Source organism: Vigna angularis, chromosome 6, assembly GCF_016808095.1.
Source record: "Vigna angularis cultivar LongXiaoDou No.4 chromosome 6, ASM1680809v1, whole genome shotgun sequence".
NCBI lineage: Eukaryota > Viridiplantae > Streptophyta > Magnoliopsida > Fabales > Fabaceae > Vigna > Vigna angularis.
Window position 1 is genome coordinate 2,629,066 of NC_068975.1, and position 25,534 is coordinate 2,654,599.

The 25,534-nt window shown below is 36.3% G+C and overlaps 2 protein-coding genes across 3 annotated transcripts; one reads left to right on the forward strand and one right to left on the reverse strand.

The window, feature by feature from the left end:
- Window positions 1-276: 276 nt before the first annotated feature.
- LOC108319793 (uncharacterized) lies at window positions 277-6,230 on the reverse strand. Of its 2 annotated transcripts, none has more exons than XM_052879254.1 (6): window positions 5,812-6,230; window positions 4,367-4,665; window positions 3,620-4,271; window positions 3,315-3,514; window positions 2,592-2,833; window positions 277-1,623 (listed from the first exon to the last, which is right to left on the reverse strand). In XM_052879254.1, the coding sequence occupies exons 2-6, from the start codon at window positions 4,636-4,638 to the stop codon at window positions 407-409; spliced, it is 2,583 nt and encodes an 860-aa protein (XP_052735214.1). In that variant the 5' UTR covers window positions 4,639-4,665; window positions 5,812-6,230; the 3' UTR covers window positions 277-406. The 2 variants fall into 2 exon arrangements, with proteins under 2 accessions (XP_052735214.1, XP_052735215.1); XM_052879255.1 differs by having other exon boundaries at window positions 4,393-4,630; window positions 5,812-6,219.
- Window positions 6,231-6,695: 465 nt separating this feature from the next.
- Window positions 6,696-25,192, forward strand: LOC108319794 (protein CLT1, chloroplastic-like). The gene is made up of 10 exons (XM_017551048.2): window positions 6,696-7,254; window positions 13,803-13,948; window positions 14,368-14,405; window positions 14,748-14,863; window positions 15,463-15,562; window positions 15,650-15,685; window positions 16,092-16,142; window positions 16,234-16,357; window positions 17,717-17,842; window positions 24,499-25,192. The coding sequence occupies exons 1-10, from the start codon at window positions 6,851-6,853 to the stop codon at window positions 24,666-24,668; spliced, it is 1,311 nt and encodes a 436-aa protein (XP_017406537.1). The 5' UTR covers window positions 6,696-6,850; the 3' UTR covers window positions 24,669-25,192.
- The last annotated feature ends 342 nt before the right edge of the window (window positions 25,193-25,534 follow it).

Genomic DNA, 25,534 nt, shown 5'->3' on the forward strand with positions numbered 1-25,534 from the left:
AAATTAGAATATTTGGCTTACAGTGCTGAAGTTCTAATTTATGATAACATTTTAATCGTACGACCTTACCACTAAAGATCTTGTAAGACAATAGTGACGTGCCTTTTTGATTTAATAAATGATAATAGAGAAATACTGCGAGCTTCGATGGGTAGGAGGAATGCGCAACATCAGTGTGCCATCGCCATTGACAGCTTTATGCACCTCAATTGAAATACACTACTAGAATAAGTTCTATACACTCATTCAACTATGGATTGTCATAATTAAAAATTATTGACCTTTGCCATAATGATTTTCTAATTACTTGACAACGAACGCTTTTTTACAGAGTGTATCAAAATTTATCTTTATTGGCATCTATATCTCTAAATTGTCATTGTGTGTTCTGATTCATGATTTGATTTCAGGTATTTGAACCCAAATTCACATCCTCTTTGACGGTACCTGAATTTTCTTCACCCATATCAACTGCAACTGGCTTAACGGGTGTCACAGTTGATGAGGGTGTAGCCAAGGTTGGGGAATCCACATCCATAGCACAATCTTTGCCACCTTTATCTAAAATATTATCTTCAATCTTATCATTAGAAAAAGCACCACTTTCAGAAGCTGAAATCTCATTTCCTGTAGTAGCCAAGCTCCAGTCTTTGTTCTCTTGCAACGTGTTACTTGGAACTGTATCATCAACAGGGTGCAAGACAGGAGGGTTAACACAATTTGATAGTGGATCAACATCCATATCAGATATAAAACTGGCATTCTCAAAACGTTCGCCATTTCTAGTGATAACTCCATCCTCACCCTGATCGGTGATATCATGCATTGCAGTCGCACATCCAGGGGCTTCATTTGATTGATGTTTATCTTCACCACCATCCAAAGATAAGACATCATTGATAACATGCTTCTTAATAACCATGTCCTGACCCCGGTTACCAGAATCAACCCTGAAACTTTCCAGTGCAATATCAATATCGATCCATTTCTCCATGGAATTAGTGTCAGTTTGGACGCTCTCTTTATCAAGTAGAGTATTTAACTGCTTCCGAACTGAAACTGCCAATGACACCGCGTGATCACGAATTAAAGAATCAAAAGGGGGGCAATGCAGCATCTTATTCAGTGCCTGGTGATACTGAAATAAGGTGACAGATGGTAAAACGGACCCTCTCTTTCGGCAGATACTGAGAACTTTCAAGATATGCTCACAAAGGTTGCCATCTTGTGCCCAACTACAATCACAAATGCTCAACATTGAACCAGCATTCCAGACAACAAAAACTTTATCTCGATCATCTTGATCAGTAACCTTAGCACATCCATCTTCTATTGAGACATCAGCGTCTGGAATGTTCAGTGCTTTGCGCCATGATGTCAAACCACTCATCCATTCATTTTTCCAGTATCGTGCAAAATCATCTTTTCCCGAGTACTCATCCAGCCAGAAATAAGAGTGGACTTTTGTACCCAACTTGTCCACCAACCAATCTGCCCGCTGATAAACACCAATTTCTTTTTCATTCAACAGCCTAATCTTCAATTGGTTGTGGTAAAATTCTATAGCTGCACAAGACTCCTGGCTAGCAAGTGGAAGTGTTTGAAGTGTATTGACCCATGCTCCTATATCAAAGGGACAGTAATTTCAATGTACATAAAGTTACAATAACAAATTCACATTATAAAAATATCCCATACAAACATTATGATTTTATCCTCAACCTGATTGATATTGTATTAACCGAAATACTCAGGAAATAGCATCCTGCAAAGTTAATAAGTTGGAAAAAACAAACAGCAACAGTCACAACCAGTTAGTAAGTATATTATGTGCAGTGGTTTTTCCCACCAAACAAGAGCAAGCCAGTAAAAGACCGCGCACATATTCAGATAAGAAGCCTTGAACATCACATCATCGCACATATAAATTTCTAAACATATTCTACCACTAAAATTACATAAATAGCACAACATGAGTAAAGTCAACTTTCAAAACTACTACACTTGATGATTGATAATATTCATCACGATAATGTATTGGCATCAATCAAGTTGACCAACTCTTTGTTGTCATTGTAACAAAATCTTTACCATAATATGAATGAATCTATATTATTTTGAAAAACCATTACCATCTTCATAAGAAATATAATTTGCCTCCACGTGCGTCTTTGAGAAATGATGTTTAATATCTGGGATAGGTAATGGATTCCATTTCTTTATTTAATATGCTATATTATAAATGGGTCTGTGGGTGACTAAACTGTCAAAATTATTTTTAAAGGATAATATATTGTTATGAACATTATTAATTATTAAGAGTTTCTTCATAACCTTAGAAAATGATCATGAAAAACTACATTTGTCCCCCCAATTAAAATAATATTTTTCATGTATACATAATTTTGACATCAAAATTATAGCATTTAATTAGAGCACAGACTAGTGTCAAAGTAAATGCAGATGTTAGATTCCTGAATAGGGCATAAATCTAATAAGAACAAGAACAGTTATAATAGATTGTGGGCGCACTGTTACTTCTCAATTTCATAAGAAAATAAATCGCATTCCACTATCTAGGTATTACTAACCTATTCTAGGATGCCATGTGGACTTGAAATAGTCCATAAATTTGGATTCATCAATAAACTCTTCCATGAATTCTTCAAAGAGTGATGTGTTTCCTTGAAGACGGCAAATATTATCCACTATGCACCCAAGCCGTCTGGATATCTTTATTAGCATATCAGATTTCAAGCACTTTACTAAGTTTTTATGCCATAAATGACGAACTCGCCAGAAACTAATCATTACTGTACACTGAAACACATCCCTGAAAAAATATAGAATATAGATACTTGTTAGCAAAGAGGTTGTTGGGGTAAAATAAATTCCTTGAACCGATAGAGTAAAACACAGCTAGGTTTCATACTTCAGCTTTCAAAATACAAAAAACAACTTCTATATCAGCATCAGAACCAATCATCAGCAGTAATAGCATCACCACAGAAGCAAACTACACAAGCACCCCACAAGGTCCTTACAAGCATCAAAGACACTTTCTAAGAGCAATTATTTCCCAAATTCAATTCTTTCGCACACAAGCACGAAATTTGAATTTTAACAACAATAAGCCACATGAATCAAAAACACTTAAAGAGATGAAAATATTAATTTTGGTCTTGACAGAAAAAGCAGAACACAGGAAGACGTCACTATAAAAATAAAAGTTTGCAATGCATTGCTATACTTATTCAACATTAAAAGAACGCTACCATTAACAATAGAAAATATCACAAAAATTTTGAACCAACCTGATTGCTAGAATATCATATAATGGATCATCTACTATGAAGCCAGCCAACTTCCAAGTAGGATCTTTGGTGTGAACTCTATTGTAAAGAGCCCTCATCCATCGATGTGCATCTAAACTTGAAAACCTTGGTGCTATTATCCATGCCACTGGAATGGCCTTCTTGTCTGAGTTGAACACTAGAAGACTATGAATGGGATACTGGATAACAATTACCAGCATGCTTACTTTTAGTTTCAAGAAAACTAAACCAAAGCAAATATGTTTTTGGTTACTTCAAATCAAGGGAAAATGGAAGTAACAAACCTGTAATTTATTTGTACCAAATCTTGAATCTGAGGCAAGCAGACCCCGGTTTCCAAATTTAATCAATTGTTGCAATTGCCACTCTGTTTGAATGCCCAGAGTAAATGGATCTGCATCAGAGAAATCTTCGTAGAAAAAAACCTGATTTTGGTGACTTTCAACCCACATGCTTATACTAACAGCATCATCATCATCTAGCTCATACGTAGAACGACGGATTGCCCTCTCTTGTCGTCGAACATAACGGTGGGTCAAAAGGTCATCACGGTTAGATGGACCACCTTGTTTCTCAACAGATTCATTGTGTCTCTGCATAATGGTTTCCACAGAGACTCCAACATATAGAAGGGATAAAACCCGAAGTCGGAGATCTTCTGAGATATATGGAGCAAACATAGCACGTGTTCCAGCAGCCTTTTTGTCCTGTGGACCATGGCATGGCAAACCCTTTTTGTCCACATGCTTATCATCATTATATATGATTAGGGCAACTGAAGGTTCAGCTATAAGGCGCTTCACAATAAAATGACAAGTACAACCTCTCTTGGTATTTGGTCTACCTGCATTTTTCTTCTTTGGAACATACGTAGTTCGACTCGGTCGGACAATACCACCTTTTCTATGGTCATCCGGACCAAAGGAACACCAATACCTACATTGGGATGGTATTAATCTCTACATTGCAGTAGAATGCAAAAGACAGTAACATCGAGTAAGTTATTCCCAATAAAGACAATTACAACTTACAAAATGTACTCTAGTATGCCATCAACCTTTTGCTTGAAAGGCGTTGATGGAGACCGTCGACGCCTTGCTTCAACATGAAATCTTGTAGGACATTCTTTATTATTTGATTCACCCCTCACAAAATCATCAACTCTAGCAAATGGGATTAGAGCAACTTTATCTAATTTATCATGCCAACCTTCCACTTTTGACCAAACTAGGTCAGAAGAAGAAATTTCCAATGTGGGAGGATTTTGTACTGGAAGAGATAAGATTGCATCCCATCTGGCCATTGTAGATTAACACTAAATGAATTTTGCCTGTTTAAAATCCATTATCAATTGATTTTGCAATTAGCATTATTATCATGAGGTCCAACCTCCAATGAAACAACAAACACAGTTGAAGACACTGTCATTGTCACTATATTCTAAATTGTACAAAGGAAGTACAGTTGAAGGAAAAGGTTCCCATGAATTTCATGAGTGTAAATTTTTTAAAGGAACGCGAAAATTGGAAGAACTCGACCAAATGGAAGCCAAATAAATTCAAATTGCAAGCACAGGAGGAAAAAAAGGAAGGAACTACTTCAATCACACACAAACACACACTAGCAGACCTAGATACTTCTAATAATATAAGGTGCCAAAATCATACAAAATATACCTTTCAATTCATCTAATTACCTTTAAACTTACATACAAACAGTTATTTAACTGAAAATAATTAATATATTATTTTAATTTACTATCCAAGACTATTATTACCAATCACAGACAGCAGCAACCTCAAAAATGATGTCCATGCTATAGCAGTTACTGAGAAGAGGCTATATCAAAGACCAAGAATGCAAGACAAAGATTTATACTACACTCATACAAATGCTAAAAAATACACAGTCAAAATTAAAGATGTATTTATCTTTAAATCAAAAGTCATAGTCTATAGATTCTAGGCGGAAAATCACCATCAATCTACAGCAAAAAGAGTAGCATTACAAAGGGAGATATAGAGAAACAGAATTTAGCATACACTGCCTACAAATACGGCTGAAGATAGTAGAGCAGTAGTCTCACGGTCGCATGAAATCGAAGAAAGTCGTTATTATCTAATTGAAAATTCTCCGGTGGAGCTTGAATGAGGTTTCATAGTTCCTAGTCCCTAAAAGCAGTTAGCATTGATATTGAAAAGAAAATAATGTCTACGCTTTTAATATACCAGGCCAACTCACTGTAAAAGTGATTTAATAAAGATCCAGGGAGCACCAAGCATCAGCACACAAAAATCATTTTCAACTTGGGTATTTAAGTTTAGAGTTAAGATAATACTATAAAACCCTAAATCAGTTCCAAAACTGTCAACAGCAAAACCCTAAAACCTCTCCCGCTATTGTCAACAATGAAACCCTAAATCCATTCTCGTTCCCACCATTCTAGTGCTAAATAAAAACGAAAGATGACAATTACCTGCAATGTAGGCGCAACGGAGAGGAAGGTGTAACGGAACGGAACTTTGGAGATGAAAACTGAAGCTGAATGCAACGACCGAGACGGAGAAATAGATAATAGGAAACGATGAGTCAGAGAGTGAATACGAGATAGAACTAGAGTGAGTCTTTAGTTCCGTTGGATACAACAAGCACTCCTTCACATACATATATACTAAACTAAAATATCTGCTCTTGTTTTTACTAAACCCTTTTATTATAATTGTCTATAAAAAAATGGATTTAACAACTTTTTCTAAAAAAAAATTGTTAGCTTCTTTAAGGGATATTCACGTATTATTTCATCATCCTTGGCTTCATGCATAAAATGATCAATTTATAACATAACTTCCCAACAAAAGTTATATCTCATACCAACAAAACGTTTATTCTTTTCACTAAATTCATCAACAAATACACATATTATTTGTATAACATTATCGATAAAAAAATATCATTCATAAGAATATTGTTCTTGATTCCTTTAGAGGCATTTTCTTTGCCTCTTCCTCTTTCAATTCATTCCATGCATTTTGATAAGGTTAAACCATGACTTCTTATACTCTTTGTTTTGCTATATATGTTATAAATGCTGTTTTTTAAGTTAATTAGAAATAAAGTTGATTTATAATTTATAAATTAAGATAATCCTTTTATTTTATATGATGTTTTTTGAAAAAAAAGTTAAGTTTGAGATACTTTTTCTAATATTAAATTATTTACCTTAATACTTTTAAAAGAAAAATAAATATCACTCATTGCATTTTTTATGGTGCTCTTGAAAAGAAAAAAATATATGGTAAGAAAAATTAAAATTATTTCAAGGTATTCTTGAAGATACCACCTTTCATTTTAAAAAAATCCTAAAACACAACCACAAACCTTGGTTTTAAACAAAACACAGTTTCCGATTCCTTCCCTCTGTTCTGAGTTCAGACCAACGTGACTCATGTGACTCGCATTTTCTCCTCTCCCATTCTCTCTCTATACTTCGGATTCTCAAATTACGTCACGCAACCATGACGTCACTTTTCCGGCGCTCCCCCGCCGCCGGCTGTACCTTGTCTTGCGGGCAAATTCGCCTCCGCTGCCCGCCGAGCACCGCTGCGGTCCGCTACGGCTACTCGCCTTGGAGGCCGAGAATCGCTCTGCGACTGACGCAGCCGCCGTTCGCCGCGAAGTACGGCGGCGCGTGGGCGAGATCGGGATTAGATGAGGAGGGAGAGAAGGCGGGACCGCGCTTGTGCGCGGTTGAGGAGTTCGCGTCGGAGAGTGGGAGGAAGAGCGTGAATCGTTCGGCGGAGGTGATTATCGCCGCCGCGGTGACGGTGGTCATGGGCGTAGGAAATAGAGTACTGTACAAGCTCGCGTTGGTTCCTCTGAAGAACTATCCGTTCTTCCTTGCTCAGCTTGCGACCGTCGGGTACTTCATTTTGCTCAATGTATTTTTTTGTTCTTGTTAAATTGATTAATTCTGTGCTTAGATTTTAATTTAGCTACGTATTTGGTTATTTATGATTCGGTGTTGAATACATTCTTATTTGTTTTTGAGTGTGTGCTGAATATGTATTTGGTGTTAAATATATGCAATGGAGCGAGCTCTCACATTTTAGTTGAGAAACAAACAACTTCTTCAATCTTTTTTGTTGGGTTTAACAAAATTATTTTTGTTTTTTAGTTATTATTATTGCTAATGTAAAACACAGTGCAATTATATTTTTAGGTAATATCATAAGGGAAAATTGAAAAATTGAGAGAGAAATATTGAATAGAAAATGGAACCGCATTCACGGGTAAAGAAAAGTGGGAAGATAAAAGGGAACAAAATTGAATAGAGCACAGGAAAAATAGAATCTGTTGTAGTGTGCAGCTAGAAGGTAAAATAGCTAGAAATGTATAAACCAAAATGAGTTTTGCTTTTATTATTGTTGTTATAATTATATATTATAAATCCTTATTAACTCTGATTATGTTCATGTTTTTCGCTCTTTTACTGCTACTTAACTGTTTAATCAGGACTGATTTTGCAGCGTGTTAAATTAATTGTTTGTTTTCATCTTTCTATTCTTACCAAGAAATAAAAATTGTGAAAAGGCACGACAAGACAATACGTGTTTTTCTATTTTGGTTTTGGAGGTAGTGGTTTGAGCATTGTTTTGCAAATATCATTTTGATGGGTCCTACCCGACCCTTTTCGAGTGGGTCAGAGCATTATTTGTGGCTGGCGACTATATTTCTTTTCTATTTTGGGGTGAATCTTCTTAATCTTGAGGAGCGAGTTTTAGTTTCTAGCGCTCAGTATTTGGTAGAAAATGGAACTGTTGTAAGATCGGGTAAGAATTTCTAGTCATTCTGTAATTTCTGTTCTTAGATAAAACTATACAGCAACAACTTTATGTTTTGATTGGATTATAAATAAAATAGAATAAAGAAATCTAGAAGGGTAAAATATGATCCGGTAGTTATTATCTGCAGATATTTACTATTTTGTGAGTAATGGATAGTGGGTATTTTAACACCTGTTTCTGAACGGGTCGGGTACGGATAGTATACTACCCGTGTGGATATCCATTATTCGTAAAAAATAATAAAAAAATTAATTTATATATTTTTTAATTGAATTTAATTAAAAATAAAATAACATTATATTTTATTAGGTTAAATTTAATTAAAATTAAAATTTAATTTATATTATGTTATATATATTTTTTGTAATTTTATTTTAAAAATGTATAAAATATTTTTTTTTTATTTTTTGTGGGTATTGGTTGATACATGTGGGTTTTAAAATACCTGCAAGTATTTTTTAAATGAGTATCACGCGGGTAGCGAGTCGGATAGCGTGTACAGTTTTATCCAACGGGTCGGATTGCGGATAGGCACTATCCAGACCCTAGTTTGGATTGATGAAAAATGAAAATCAAGAATTAAATGATTTTTAATATTAATGTTTAATTTTTATTACATTATTTAAAATTTAAAATTTAAATTGTTACAAAATATTATTTATTCATTTTAAAAAGTTGTTATATGGATATTGATGGAACTAATTTCCTGTCTAGAGGGGCTGATGCAATTTTCACGAGACCCATATTCCTTCCATTTCAAGGATAACCAAACAATGGAAGTTAATTTCTCCTATCCTACTTATTTATTTATTTCCCTCCTATTATTTTTTTATTTATTTTTTCACTTAAAACAAACAATGTGTATTGGGGAAGTAACCAAGATATTTTTTATGCGTACGGAAGTAACCAGGATTAAAATATGACTTGACATTTTTAAATAAATGCCTTTATTAGTAAATGACTGATAGGTATTACTGACCATGAATTAACTTGGTTAAACTGTAAAATGTATTATATCATTCATTGAGTTTCCTCTAAAGAGAGGACCCAAACAACATACAACTTTATGGTTATTAGAGAGAACCAAACACTCCCTCCCTAACCTTTAGAAGTTACAAAACAAAGATAGTAACAACTAAAACTGTCCATTCTTACTTTATAGAAGTGAGATGCAACTAACTATAGACAAGTAACTACCTTATAGATAGTTAAAACTGTCTGTCATACAATAAACTAAATCATACAGTTTTCTGTAAACCTTCCCTTTCAACCTATCAATACCCCTCCATGAAGTTTCACCTTTGTCCTCAAGGTGAAAACTAGGGAACTCCTTAGTAAGAACAATACCATCCTCCCATTTGTTTTCAATGGATGGAAGATTCTGCCATTGAATCAAAACTTCAATGGCAGCGCTAATTCTAGCTGGACTTCTAACATAAGATCTTCAGTCAAAGCAGATGGAAGAGGTTGAACTGAGGTTGTAGGCTGCATTGCCCGCTTAAGTAGAGAGACATGAAAAATGGGATGAATACTACTATGCAGAGGAAGAGTACATTTGTAGGCAACAGGCCCTATGCGTTGTTCTACAGCATAAGGACCGTAGAATCTAGGGCTAAGCTTCTTGTTTGGGCGTCCAGCCAAGGAATGCCAACGATAAGGTTGTAACTCTAGGTAAACCCACTCTTCAACCTAGAATTCCACATCCCGACGATGTTTGTTGGCTTGTATGCGGTTCTGGTCTTGTGCATAACTCATATTTGCCTTTAATTCCTGTAGCATGTCATCTCTTTCGTGTTGCAATTGATTCACACTATGCACCTTGGATGGATTGGTAAACCCCTTTAACAATAAAGGAGGGTAAAGACCATAGAGAGCCTTAAAAAGAGACATTCGGCTAGAAGCATTATAATTAGTTTAAACCAAAATTCAGCCCATGGTAATCATTGTGGCCATTTCCTAGGATGTGAACCTGTATACAATGCAAATTGGTCTCTAAACAACGATTCACCACTTTGGTTTGGCCGTCGGATTGAGGATGGTAGGCGATGCTAAATTGGAGTTGAGTGCTAGCCTGCTAGAACAATTCACACCAGAAACTGCTGATAAAAATGTTGTCTCAGTCATATACAATAGTAGAGGGAAATCCATGAAGCTTCACAATTTCTCTGATGAATAATTGGGCAATGTCCGCAGCCGTAAAGGGATGTGCCAAGGGTATAAAATGGGCATATTTGGTTAAGCGATCCACCACCACGAAAATAGTGTCCTTCCTTTGGACCTTGGGTAAGCCACTTATAAAATCCATTGAAATATCTGACCAAACATGTGTAGTAGGAATAGGCAAGGGTGGTAATAGACTAGCAAGGGCTAAGGTTTCTATTTTATTCTTCTGATAAATCTCACATTGTTGTACCCACTCCTTAATATCCTTCCTCATTCCTTTCCAATAAATAACCTCATTAATGCGCTTAAAAGTTCGAAAATAGCCACTATGACCACCTGTTGGGGACTTATGTAGGTCCTTAAAAAGGGTAGGTAACGAGGCTCGAGTAAGGACTAGTACTCGGCCTAATGATTCCTGCTCTCAACATCTCCTCCACCTGTCTTTCAATTTCCCCTTTCATCAAATAGGGATATCTGTAGGGTTGAACATTCGCCGGGTCTGCTCCCTCTCTCAAAGTAATCTGATGCTTTTTGTCTCTGCCAGGTGGCAACCCCTTTGGCTCACAGAACACCTCTACATGCTCCTTTAAAACCTGCTCCAACTCCTCCTTTTGTTTTCGAGACAAGCCCGATTCTCCCCTATCATTTCGCCCTGGTCCTCTGCTCTCTAGACTCCAAACCAAAGCCCAGGTTTCCACCTCGTTCATCTTTGATAAGGTCTCTGATTCAACCAGCCTCCTTTCCAAAGTGGGGTCCCACTTAATGACCACCTTTTTGCCCCCTGTTTGAAGGACATAGTCAACTCACCCCAATTTAGTGAGATCTTCCCTAGTTTCGCCAACCATTCCACTCCCATAATCATATCTACTCCCCCTAATTCAAACAAGTAGAATTTCTCGACTATCTCCGTCCCTCCCACTTGGACTATCACCTTGGGACCGCACCCTCTGGTTCTCTTCTTCTGTCCATCCCCTAGACTGACTTGATAAGGAGGTGTATCCTCCTGGTCTAGCTTCAGCTCTTCTACCAAACTCCTGCTGATAAAATTGTGGCTTGCGCCACTATCTATGAGAATCAGCATCGCCTTCTTCCCTACTCTCCCTTGCAACTTCATCGTCTTTGGTTGGGTAAGCCCACTTGCAGAAAAAAACGATAACTTCGTTGCCTTCTGCTCCACTTCTCCCGTCTCTGCTTCTGCGTCCTCCTCTTCATCCTCAGCCAATAACACTACACGTAAGCTCTTCTCAGGGCAATGGTGCCCGGGGCTGAATGGTCCCCCACAACGAAAACACCTCCCTTCCTCTCGTCGTTTCAGAAATTCGGGATAGGGAAGGTTTCTTGAGTTTCTTCCCCTATTGCCCCTTTGATCGTTCCCCATCTCTCTCCCCGTCCCGGTTATCACTACGATCTCTCCAATTGCCATTCACTGACCCTTGACTCCCATCCGAGTTCCCCTCAATCTGTTTGTTTTGTGCGCCCATGATTCTCATCAATTCTTGAATGTCTTTACGCATTGCTATGGAATCTTGACAATTTGCCGCTGACTCCGCTTTCAACCCATCCACGGCCATCTCAATGTGTTCCAATCGCCCCTCCACTACGTTCACTCGTCCCTCCATTTCTGCTCTTCACGTCCAATTGGGATCCGGCAGGTCGGACCAGTTGATAGGTTTCTTGGAAGAGAAACCCACTCTTAACACACTCACACAAAGAAAATCAACAGTAAGTGTATCGAAAAGAATATTGTGTATTGTATTGTCTCAACAGTCATGTACAAACAGAGCTCTAGGGAGCCTAATCCCCCTCCCAGGACCAATGGGTCCTGCTACTATCAACAAAGAATATACTCAACAACCCTTTCCTAACCCCCATTCTGCCTTATATACAGATTATACATCATGCCCTGCCTAACTGCTAAACAGTTAGGAAACCGTTAGGCAAATAATGTTTCTTCCTCCTAGTATATAATTTCCACTCTCTAACAGAACCTCAAAAGGATTTTGCAGCATGGTGGGCTGGAATCTCCGAACAACGGCGTCGCCCAAGTGGGATGGGGATTACAAGTTTCCCACCATTGAAACCAATTCAAGGCCTTCCCCTCCAAGGCCACCATAATCGCCTACATCCGGTCCTCTTCAAACACTTCCTTGAGATGAAAATATCGTTCCAACCTACTGGTCCACCCATATGCTTCATCCCTTGCAAACATTGGAATGTCTAACTTCCTCCATTTGGCTGAACACTGAAAGGAATTGCCATCAACAACCCTATCATCCTCAAGACCAACCCGAGCAAGAGAATCGTGGTTCTCGTAAGGCCTAGTTAAAGAGGCCTTGGCGTTCAACCACTCCAGTTAACCCTTGAATCATCTCCTCCAACCGCTGAAAACAACGATTATTCTCGTGTTCCTGTTCCTTGACAAACTTTTCTAAACCATCCCACTATGCCTCCATTCTAGTGTTAACCATACCCTCCCTAGTGCAGAAACTTGACTTAAAAGAGGCTCTGAATACCAATGATAGGTATTAAAGACCCATACGAATTAACTTGGTTAAACTGTAAAATGTATTATAACATTCATTGAGTTTCCTCTGAAGAGAGGACCCAAACAACATACAACTTTATGGTTATTAGAGGGAATTAGACTCTCCCTCCCTAACCTTCACAAGTTTCAAAAAAAGATAGTAACTGCTAAAATTGTCCATTCTGACTTTATAGAAGTCAGATGCAATTAACTACAGACAAGTAACTACCTTACATACAGTTAAAACTATCTATCATACAATAAACTAAATCATACAGTTTTCCTTCTACTGTAAACCTTTCCTTTGAACCTATCAGTGACAATAAGCATTATTTTTAAAATGTTATAAAACTATGAATGACCAATCATTTTAGAAAACTGGATTAACAAATATTTTATTCTATTATTTATTTTTTCTGCCACATATTGATTTGATTTATTTTGCTAAAATCTCGCACTGTGGAATCCTATGTGAGAAGTTGCTTTTACAGGGTAGATACCATTAAGTGTCACATTAGTCATAAAAATAAGAAAATTAAAAGTAAGCTCTTAAAAATGTAAATTTTCAGTCGCTTAATAGCATGTTTGGACGAGTTTAGGATGTACGCTATAACAAGTTCATGTTCAAAAACCTTAAATGATGCCGTAGCAAGTATATCTTGCTTCAAGTTGATCCATGTCCAGCATGTCCAAGCATGCCATTACTCCAAAATTCCATAAAGTTCCATGACTTATGATAACATTAAATGCTTTTAAAGCTTGTTTTAAATTTCTTTAATTTTGTGATTAATATAAGAACACATTACACTTTGAGGACTAAAATGATGTTTATGCATTTTTTACTCTATCCAGTAGTAGTATGGAATGCAGTCTATCTTGAAGGTTGTAGTGTTTACAAGAGTTAATATAACTATAATGATATTTTCTTTCTTTCAGATATGTAATTGTGTACTTCTCTATTTTGTCTATCCGGTATCGTATGGCCATTGTCACTGACGAGATGTTATCAATGCCTAAAACTCCATTTATAGTTGTTGGTCTCTTGGAAGCTCTGGGTGCTGCCACAGGAATGGCAGCAGGAGGTAATGTTTGTCCTAAATTATTTTTCTGTTTCATGTCAAATACATCTGACTTCTCCATATAATCAAAATGCATATGTGCTACATTATGTGATTGTTTTAGTCGATTCCATCAAATTTCATGTTTTTATTTGTAAACTAAAAATTTATTAAGACCAAGAAGAAAAGAGAAAAGAAAAGCAGCTACAGACATATTGAGAATGGCCATTTATTTTAGAGTGAATTGACGCATACTGCAACTTCAGTTAGGAGAATATATTAAACTTATAATCTTTAACAACAGAAGTTTATCATAAGATACAGTCTCTTTACTATTAGCAGTTTTGTTTAAAATGAATGAATGGATTATTCAATTTTGATCCGTTTATAAAATGTTCATTTCTGGATTTCATTTAATTATTTGTTTCCCTCTATTATATCAGCAATGCTATCTGGAGCATCAATTCCAATTTTGTCTCAGGTAAAAACCATCAGAATTCAATGCTCTTTGCCGTTTGTTGTTAAATGCTGCTACTTCTACATTTACCTTGCATTGCTATAATAGAATACAAAAATTTCAGAATTATGCAGACTTTAGATGTAAATGAAAAGTAATTGAAAATGTAAATTTTTTTCTATTAGATATGTTCATAGAAGTTGACCATGGAGTAATTACCAACTAAAAAAGCACGATTGTGTGACATGCTTTATGGGTGGTCACAGGTCCAAGCGTAAAACAGTTCCCTTGAGAACATGGTAATAGAATGTAACCATCCTGATCTAACATATCAAAATTAATTAACTTATTTTTATTATCTTGCAGGCTTTTCTTGTGTGGCAAATTCTCCTCTCATTTATTTTTCTTGGTAGGCGATATAAACTCAACCAACTACTTGGATGCTTTCTTGTGGCAATTGGTGTAATTCTCACTGTAGCAAGGTCAGTCCATGTTAATTTTGTAGATGATAGGTTACGTTGACTCATTTAACTGCACTCTTCAACGGTGAACCATTAGGCAAAAGAACTTGGTCTACAATGATATTGAACATAAATCAACATATAAATCTGATTGGTCATATACATTCTGCCGCAATTAATGGTTGCTTATGTTTTGTTTGGCCAAATTGATTCAAGTTCGTCACTTATATGACTGTTCAGTATTTTATGTTTAACATGAGAGTTTAAGGCGGTGTGAATCATTAAAGTAAAAACTTAGTCAATGATTTCAAATTTTGTAAGTAGATTTCACACTGAACTGCAAAGTAAAACTTTTGGTAGAAATCTAAGTGATTCCATTAGTTCATTGACTCGAATGATTTTTAAAACTAAGTCTTAAAAGCTGTTTTATTTAGTATCTCGGCATAGTGTAAACTTTTGAAATATATTTTGTTCTTCTGTTATTAGATCATTGACATAACATCTTGTAACATCACATGTATATGTTGCAATCATGTGAAGTAACTATGCCATGTACAAACTATGTATACTGTGTTTATGCTTGTGGTTTTCTGATTTTAGACCTTGTTTACTTATTGTAGTGGATCTGGTGCTGGACATTCATTGAAAGAAGCTGGTATATTTTGGAGTCTTTTAATGATAGTTTCATTTTTATTCCAAGCAGCTGATACTGTTCTGAAGGTGGTTGTCTATTTTAGTGATTGTTGCATGTTCTGAGATTTTGAATTGTTTCCCTGTGGTGACTCATGACTTTTTCATACTTTGTAGGAAATAATTTTTTTGAACGCAACTCAAAAACTGAAGGTGTGTTCATTGATGAATCATTCATATGTTATGTAAAAATGACTTTGGAAATGAAACGCATAGCACATGGCTATTTTGGACTAATAGTAACTGCTGGCGCACTTGGTAACATAAGACATCTTGCCTCAAACTTCAATAGAGAAAGAACGATGTCACTAAATTTACATAGAACCTTCACAAAAGTAACTGAAGATTATTGGCTAAATTTTTTGAAACTTCGTACAACCAGTAGTCACAATACTCATGGCTGATAGACTCATTTATATTGTGAAGTTAAACAATAAACCCTTTGGTCATTCGTGGTTCTGAAGTGAAAATCATCCCTTTTTGTATGCTTGTTAATTATTGTAGTTACACTTTCTGATATGATAATCTTGTAAACAATATCCAATGTTTTCTGAAACAGGGGGGTTCTCTAGATATGTTTGTTGTTAATTCATTCGGATCTGCATTCCAGGTGCATTGCCATCGTCATGAATTTTTTCTTTTTTCTATTTAGATATAAATAAAAATGGCTGCCTAATTACATGATGCTATGCTTACTGTAGGCACTGTTCATATGCCTTCTCCTCCCCTTCTTATCAAAATTATGGGGCATCCCGTTTAGTCAACTACCAAACTATCTTAAAGATGGCACTGCCTGCTTTCTGAATGTTGGGACATTGTCAAGGGGTAAGCAGCTGTCCTCTTTTCCATACTCTCATTTCTTACAGAAGGTGATAACAGAAGACTTTCTTTTGGTTATCAAATGGTGTTTTCTTAGAATCAAAGTTCATCAATAATATTGACGACCTAAATCTACCCTCAAGTTACAAGGAAAGATTATTTTACATGTAAAATTTAAAGTACAAAAAATTGCTGAATGAGAACCCATATAAGAAAATAAAATTGAAACAGAAATCTTACTGAGCCAAAAAGTCAGTTTTTCCCTTCAGATATGTTAGTCTTTTGATTTTCATAAATTTTTCAGCTGTTATGTGAAATTCTTAAGCAAAACCTAGTGTTGTGGTAGCTTTCATGCATTTTTCTGATCATATAGTCCTTGGGGCAGAATGGTAAGAGAGAATAAATGGTAAACTTAGAACTGTTGAGAGAATCTTTGAACCTACACGGATTCTCAGTTTAAGTAGATGTAAGACAAAGTACTTGGGTTGTTATACCATAGCACACAGTTTAGATGTTTTGCATCTATCTTACAATGTAATATGTAGGAGTGCTTCGACGGTTATTTTTGATCAAAATGTGTCGCTCAAACTCTAAAGGAAAATTTTGTTGCACAGCCAATGGCCAAGGATGAAGACGTTGGAGTGGATGAGTAAACATATAAGAACAAGATTAGATTGGGAATGATTTGAATGAAGGTCTTAGAAGGAAAGTGGGAGAGACACATGTTAAGGAGAGATAGTACCTAAGAAGGTATGGTCATCTGAGAAGAAGAAATATAGGAAGAAGCACAAATAAGAAGAGTTTATCAAATGGTGAATAGGCCAATAACTAAGGGTAATTAGAAACCAAAAGAACTAATTGAAACAATTAGAAGAATTATAATTTACATGCCTTTCCAAATATTTGGCTTTTGATAGAATGTAATGGCAAAATTTTATGTATGTAGCAAAATCCACCTAGTAGGAAAAGGCTTCTGATGTTCCTTGAAACATATCAGTGTCAGATTATTTTTTCTCCTTTTCTTTTTGTTTCGATTTTTTTGTTAAAAGTTCCATTACTTTTTTAAACCTAACTTATAAAGTCTGGCAGCTTTTAAATTCTATGTGTGATTACAAACACAGAACAAGAAAAGATTTGATATATATGATTATTTCTACTGTTCAGCCTTAGGGTTTGGTCGTCATTATCAATGCTGACAGTAGTAGTCGTAGCTAATTAAATAAAATGTTATTACATTCACGTAATTTATGGATATTGTAAACTGCTCTTGGCCAGGTCGGCTTCAAATCCATTTTTTTAATTTCTTTTTGTAATTCTAGTAATGAAAAATTGCAGAAAGAAATTTTGATTTGAATTGGTTTGTAGGATGTGACGGTGCGCCCCTGCTGCCCTTGTTGTTTATTGTTGTTAACATGGGCTTCAATATCTCATTGCTTCATCTCATCAAGATCTCTTCAGCTGTTGTCTCTTGTCTAGCCTCCACATTTTCAGGTATTTGATTTGTTTCTTTCAAAATATATATACATTAATGAGGAAATTATTCATGAGACATATAAAGTGAATAATAGTAATGTCTCAGTGGAGAAAAATGGACAACTGTAATCCATTACAAGTAGGAAATCGTACACAGTTTGTAATTTTAGAAATATTGACTAAAGTCAGAAGGAACGGTTAATAGTTAGCCAAAACCTAGCTCTATTAATGTTGACTATATGCATACGATTTCTCAAAAATCATTAAAATTACTCAAAATTAACTACTATTCATAATTAGCAATAAAAAGTCATAGGTGTCTTAAACAAAACCTACAAGTAAATATCATCAAAAGTCAAATACAAGTTTTGTAGATAGGAATCATCAATTATCACAATCTTCCAAACCCAAACTTTCTCTATCATTTTCACGATTATTACATCTATAGATTTCATTTTTGGTAATTAAAATCTCGAAAATAGTCTCTAAAAATTCCCAATGTATTTGTTCATTGGACTTTTGGGAATCGACACTATACAACGCTATAGTGGCCACTATTCAGCTACACGAAACTGTTTCAGTTGGGGCAAGACGCTACTACGGAACAGCACTACAGCAGCTCCTGTAGTGGGCACGCCCCCCTCCGCCAAACTGCTATATCCCATTATTTCAAAACTTTGATTACAAGTGTTGTTTAAAATAACATGTTTAAATAATGGTACATTGTTAGGTTCTTTGGTTAGTCAATTAACAGAAAATTGGTACAGTAGCTTACAAACTTTTGCCTTCTTCTTCACGCATTCACCTAGTTAAAACATAAAATTAATTTAGACATCACCAACAGTTTCAATGGCAAAGGGTTTACACATACACAACATACACAACCCATGAGTTCGAAGACGAGATTGACGGGACAGCAGCGAGAACGACGAGAACGAAGGCGAGATTGAATGATGAGAATGAAGGTGCAATGGACGGCAAGATCGATGGCGCGTCAGAGGGCGAACCTGATGAACGAGAGCGTGACAGAGGGTGAGATCGGACGATGAGATTAACGGGCGAGAACGAAGATGAACAGTGAGAACTAAAGCAGCGCTTGAACGAAAGCTCACAAAACCTAAAAATGAAGTTTTCGAAATTTCTTCTCAAATTCACAAAATCGAAACCAGACTCGCGTTTTCAGGCGAGTTTAACGAGTTCACCGCCGATCCTACCGATCCTACAACAAAAACGAGTTCGCTTACGAGTTAACTCGAAAGCACTGTGTGAACTCGTAAACTCGACCGAGTTAACGAGTTAACTCGTGAGTTCGATAACCATGGTATCCTCCCAAGTTGCGTGAGTGTCTGCTAAGCCCTCCCATTTGATTACGCGTTGGTGCACTTCTTGATGGTTCCTGATAATGACTCTGTTTTGTAATATAGCTTCAGGTTGCAAGACAGGTCCCAGCTCGGAATTGGTAATGGGCAATGATATATATGGCTGAACATGATCACCTTTACACACTCTCAATTGAGAACAATGAAAAACCAGGTGAATGCGTGTAGAAGAAGGCAAAAGAAGTTTGTAAGCTACTACACCAATTTTCTCAATTACAGGTAATGGCCCAAAGTATTTAAGATCGAGCTTCTGATTCTTTTGTAAGGACACTGAGTGTTGTCTATATGGTGCAATTTCACCAAAACCATATCACCAATTGCCAACTGAAATGGCTTTCGTCGTTCATCAGCATATTTCTTCATGTGTTGTTGTGCTTTCTATAAATGCTCTTTCAAGCGGCTGAGGGTGGCATCGCTTTGTATGAGTTGCTCTTGAACACTACGAGGGTCCTGATTGCTGACTGTATACTTAATTAGCTGAGGTGGATCTCTCCCATAAACAGCTCTGAAGGGTGTCATGCCCGTATTGTGATGGAAGGAAGAGTTGTACCAAAATTCTGCCCATGGCAAAAATTTATTACACATCTTAGGATTCTCATAAGTAAAGCACCTTAAATACATTTCAATGCATTTATTCAAAGCCTCTGATTGACCATCAGTTTGAGGATGGTACGCAGTGCTTAATTGAAAGTAGTACTACTCAACTTAAATAGTTGTTGCCAAAATTGGCTAATGAACACCTTATCTCTATCAGAAACGACGGTTTTAGGAAAACCATGTAACTTTATTATGGTCCTCATAAACAACTCAGCAACTTGCTTACTATTAAAGTCAGATTTTAAACTAGCCAAATGAGCATGCTTAGAAAGCCTATCAATGACCACCATAATGATAGTGTACCCTTTAGAAGAAGGAAGGCCAGTGATGAAATCCATAGCCACATCTTCCCATGTTTGATTCGGAAATGGCAATGGTTCTAGCAGCCTGGAGGGTAGTGTAGTATCATGCTTAGCCTGTTGACAGATTAGACAATTTTGCACAAACTCCTTAATATCTTTCTACATACCATGCCAGTAAAACTGTGCTGCAATTCTCTGTAATGTTCTAGTGAATCCTGAATGCCCACCCAACAAGGTATTATGAAACTCATGCAGAATTTTATTCACCAGATCATGGCCCTTTGGTAACACCAATCTACCTTTCCAATAAAGTAAGTGATCACAAACTGAGTAATGAGGATTTGGAGGCTTGTTCTGTAAACAAAGTTGCAAAATTTCCCGCAATTAATTGTCTTTTATAATAGCATCCCTTAATTCTGGAAGCAATTGCAGTTTCGGATTAGATAGTGCCATCATGAAGGATCTAGAAAGAGAATCAGCAGCCACATTCTCTTTTCCAGGTTTATACTTTGGTGAAATCATAACCAATCAACTTGTGTTACCAATATTGTTGTTTCGGTGTATGAACAGCTTGGGTAGTAAGTGAACAAAGACTTTTTTTTATCAGTCTTTATAACAAACGTGTGGCCAAGAAGATAATGTCTGAATTTAGCTATTGCTTCAATGATAGCAAAAAAATCTCTGGCATAAGCTAACTGTCGTTGCATCCTAGCATTAAGTTTTCTTGGAAAATAAGCAATAGGATGTTGTTGTTGGCTTAAGACATCACCAATGCCCACCCCCAAGGCATATGTTTCAAGAGTGAATGGTTTGGAAAAATCTGGTAAGGCCAAAATGGGTGCTTCTGTAATAGCCTTCTTGAGCATGGAGAAAGCTTCATTGGCATCCTCTCCCCATAGAAAACCATCCTTCTTAAGCAAATTAGTCAACGGAGTGGCAATTACAACATAGGACTTGATAAACTTTCTATAATAACCGGTTAGTCCCAGGAATCCTCGCAACTGTTTAATATTTGCAGGTATAGGCCATTGCAAAACCGCTTGTACTTTGTCTTGATCCATTGCAACTCCTTGTCCTGAAACCGTATGTCCAAGATAATCAACTTGTTGTAACCCAAATGAACATTTAGACAGGTTTGCATATAGCTGGTGTTGTTGCAGCAATTGGAGGACCAATTCAAGATGTAGTAGATGTTCTTCCATAGAAGAACTATATACTAAAATATCATCAAAGAATACCAAGACGAATTTTCTGAGAAACTCATTGAAAACCTCATTCATGAGGCTTTGAAATGTGGCAGGGGCATTAGTAAGCCCAAATGGCATAACCAACCATTCATAATGGTTGTGGTGGGTTCTAAAAGCCGTTTTGTGGCAATCCTTAGCAACAACCAGGAATTGGTGGTATCCAGATTGTAGATCAAGCTTGGAAAAGTAATTAGAACCATATAATTTATCAATGAGTTCATCAACTATTGGAATTGGAAAGCTATCCTTAATTATTATTGCATTTAAGGCCCTATAATCTGTACAAAACCTCCATGTTCCATCTTTCTTTTTCACCAATATAATGGGTGAAGAAAATGGGCTAGTACTAGGGGCTATAATGCTTGCTGCGAGTATGTCTTTCACCATAGTTTCTATTTGTTATTTTTGACTGTGAGGGTATCTATAAGGCCTCACCTTCACTGGCTTTGCACCCTCTATCAATGGAATGGCATGATTATGAGATCTTGAAGGAGGTAATTCTGTAGGAACAACAAAAATACTGCTATAATTCTGCAGCAACATAACTAGTTCTGGTTGGATATCATCAGGTAATTCAAGCCATTGATCCCGAGGCACATCTTTTTGCTTGTACTGTAAAGTAAAAACCTCATCTATAGCATGTGTATTATGCATCCTTCTCAAGTGATTAAATTGAGCAGGACCCGGCAATTGCGAATGCTCACCATGTAAACTGATGAAGTGATCATCTATGTAAAATTTCAATGTAAGCTTGCTATAATCTGAAATATGAGGGCCCAATGTAGGAAATCGGTAAGAGATACATAGGAAATTTTAGCAAATGACCTTGAATCTTGACCTCGAGTTGTTTCACCAATCCTTCCGCAACTAAGGAATTACCGTTTCCCACCAAAACTTGGAAATTAGGAGCAGGTTCTACTGGAAGTTTCAAACAATTTGCAATCCTTGGTTGCAAAAAATTATCGGAGCTACCGCTATCCAGCAAAATCTGAACTACCATGCCATTAATTGTGCCTGTAAACTTCATAGTACCCAATCCAAAGGACCCTTTTAAAGCATTATATGACAAATGATGATTCTGATTAAATTGTTCCGGTTCATGAGGAGGCTCAAGGGCCAACTTGGAAGTATCTTCATCATCCGTTTGTAACACTAAATATTGCTTATTAGGACATCGATGAATGGGGGTGAACTTCTCATCACAAGAATAGCATAAACCTTTCTCCCTTCGTATCTGCATTTCAGTTGGTGACATTATTTTGATATTTCCCTATTTTGGAAAATTGGAATGGGAGGTGGAGTAGGGCTTGGAAGTAAAGGTGGCAGGCTAGTGGATTTGATGGATTGGGATAAGGTGAAAGGTGGTTTGAAGCTAGTGTTTGAGTCTGTGTTATGGTGTCGAGAAGGGTAAGTATTATGAAGTGACTTGGGTTTCGGAAAATATTTTTCTCCGAATAACTTGGCCAAGGAAAAACAACAAATTAATGTAGTTGGAGATTGAGCTATGGCATCACGTTGAATATCTAGTTTAAGGCCCACAACAAAACAATCCATCAAAGCATCACTAGTGACTCCATGCACACGGTTTGCAAGAGCAGTGAAGTGAGCATAATAATCATGCACAGATCGTACTTGTGATAATTTTAAGAGCTGAGATTGAGTACATTCATAAGGAGAAGGACCAAATTAGCGGTAGTAAAGTCAATCCAAGACTGAAAAGGAGTAGACCTATGAGTCATTTGAAACCAAGGAACTATCTCTTTTTCCATGTGAATTGCAGTAATCGTGAGTCATTGAGCATCCGGAGTCTTGTAATACTCAAAAAAACTATTCTGCCTTAAAAATCCATTGCAGAAACTGCTGGAAATGGTTGATGAGCGGAAATTGCTGGTCCGGAACTAGTTTCTGGTGCATTTATTTGCTGCTTCAGTAAAGTATCAACCGCAACTTCCAAAGTCTCGAAAGGAGTCTTATTTTCTTATCGATCTGTTTCAAACATCTCTAAAAGCTTGGACATGTTTACTGAAAGTTTTGAGACATGTATTCTCTGCCATGGTAAGAGATGAAAGCACCAATGTAACAGCTGAAAACACCCAGAACGTCAATAACCTCACGTTTTTCGTCCCCTTTCTCTCTCCCATACAGGTGCTACTTATTTTAGATTTTGGATCACACAAAATCAACCAACTTGGAATTGGTTATTTTGGGCCACGCCTTATTTCTGTCATTTGCCACGTGTTTCATTGTCTTGGTCTCACTGTTTCCTTCTCTGATTTCTTCTGCAGCTATACTCGTTACAACCCCATTCACCAAAAAAGTGAATTTTAATTGTATTTATTTTTAATTTGGTGGTGCTGTGATAGACAAACATATAGCAAGGTAAATTTCTAATTATTAACTTTTAATTAGGTTTATATTTTATTTGAACTGAATCCATTCACGTAAGAAGGTGAACAGGGGTTACAACAGACAATTTAAAAAAAAATGGAGATCCACACGATTTTATGATTTTGTTTGACGATTTTAACGATCTTGTTGTGACAATCCTTACGATCTTGTTGTGACAATCATGCATGGGATTTGAATTAGAAATACAATTTAAATTTGTAAGATCATATGATTGAGTTAAATTTTGATTTTAACTACAGTGATTGCAAGAGTTAATCACAGGTTTTAGTTGGCATTCTGGTATACAACATTATTGGGTGCCATTTCAAATAGTTTCTATGAAATGCGGACTTATGTTACATATTTGACCAAAAAACATCGTGGGATACTGAGTAAACATGCTGGGATAATGAGATAAGCTAAAAGGAGCTTATGGAAGTCATGAGTTATTTTCATAGCTCCCGTCATTGACTTATCAAAGACTTTCACTATATTGGCATGAATTTGAATACGTGGGTATGTGTGTGTATTTTGAAGAAAGGTTTATATATTGTTAGATTGTTGAGTATTGTGATTTCTATGGTGGGTGTCTGGAGATATAGGCGATTTTTCTTGCTTTAGAAGAGGAGGAATTTGCTGAAATATCAAAGTGTTATTTTCTTTGCTCCAATTTTTGTAATTTTACAATCTATTATTAATACTTGGTTATTGAAAATTCTTAGGAATATCTAACTCAACTGATTCAATTTGGGTTGTGGCAGTTCCAATAGCAATATATGTGTTCACGCTGCCATTGCCATACCTTGGTGTTGGGCCTTCTCTTCCAGCAGGCTTTGTTGCAGGGGCCGCCATTCTTATCGTGGGGTTACTCATTTATGCATGGACCCCTTCAAGTGGTTCTTCCAGTACATCCATCACAGCATCCACCTAGAGAAGCTTGGAGTTGCCCCATGTCCAAAAGGAAATATCGGTATAGCTTGCACCAACCCTCTTTACAAGCAATGAATGATTCAGCTCCACACTTTTTGTGATTGATAATGATCACAAGAAATACAATTTTCTTTTCATAAAGTGAGAGATAGTCCTCACAGAAATAAAAAATCGGAAAGTGAAATCTTCCTCAGCTTGCCCCAGTAAATGACAAACCGGGTAGGTCTTTTATCACTCTCATCTAAGGATAGATGTAGTTCAAATTTTGTCTCCCTTTTGTAATGATAATTATGAAAACTGGAGTGGAAAACTATTTCATTAGAGAAAATATGAGAATGTCTTGTAGGAGTTATAGTGTTTCTTGTTCTACCTCAGGTTTTTCCAAGTTCATTCTGCTAGACCGTTGTGGACCAATCTCTCTTGATGTTTGACAGATATTGAATAAGCCAATGTTCTCTTTTTTTAGTAAACTCAGTGCACCTTGACATCTTCGTTAAACTTTTTCTTTTAATAAATTCATATTAGATATCCTGCAACTTGACATCTTAGTTCAGTTGGTATTCTTTCTGAACTTCCGAGTTTTTTTGCATTTTAAAGAATGGAGATTTGAACCCGAGTCATCATGGTTCAGTGACCCAAGTAGGTCAAATTTTTACTTCTGGAATTATACTTTTAAGATTAGGCACGAGAAGTTACACTTAATGTAAATTATTTGTTGTATTTACAGAATTGTAATAAAAAAATGTTTTAAAAATTAGAATAGCTCAATGTTAAAAATTATATATTTTGAATTTAAAATAATAATTAAATTGATTAAAACTTGTCCCGGATAAAAATAAAGCATAATAAATAAAAGACGTAGAAATC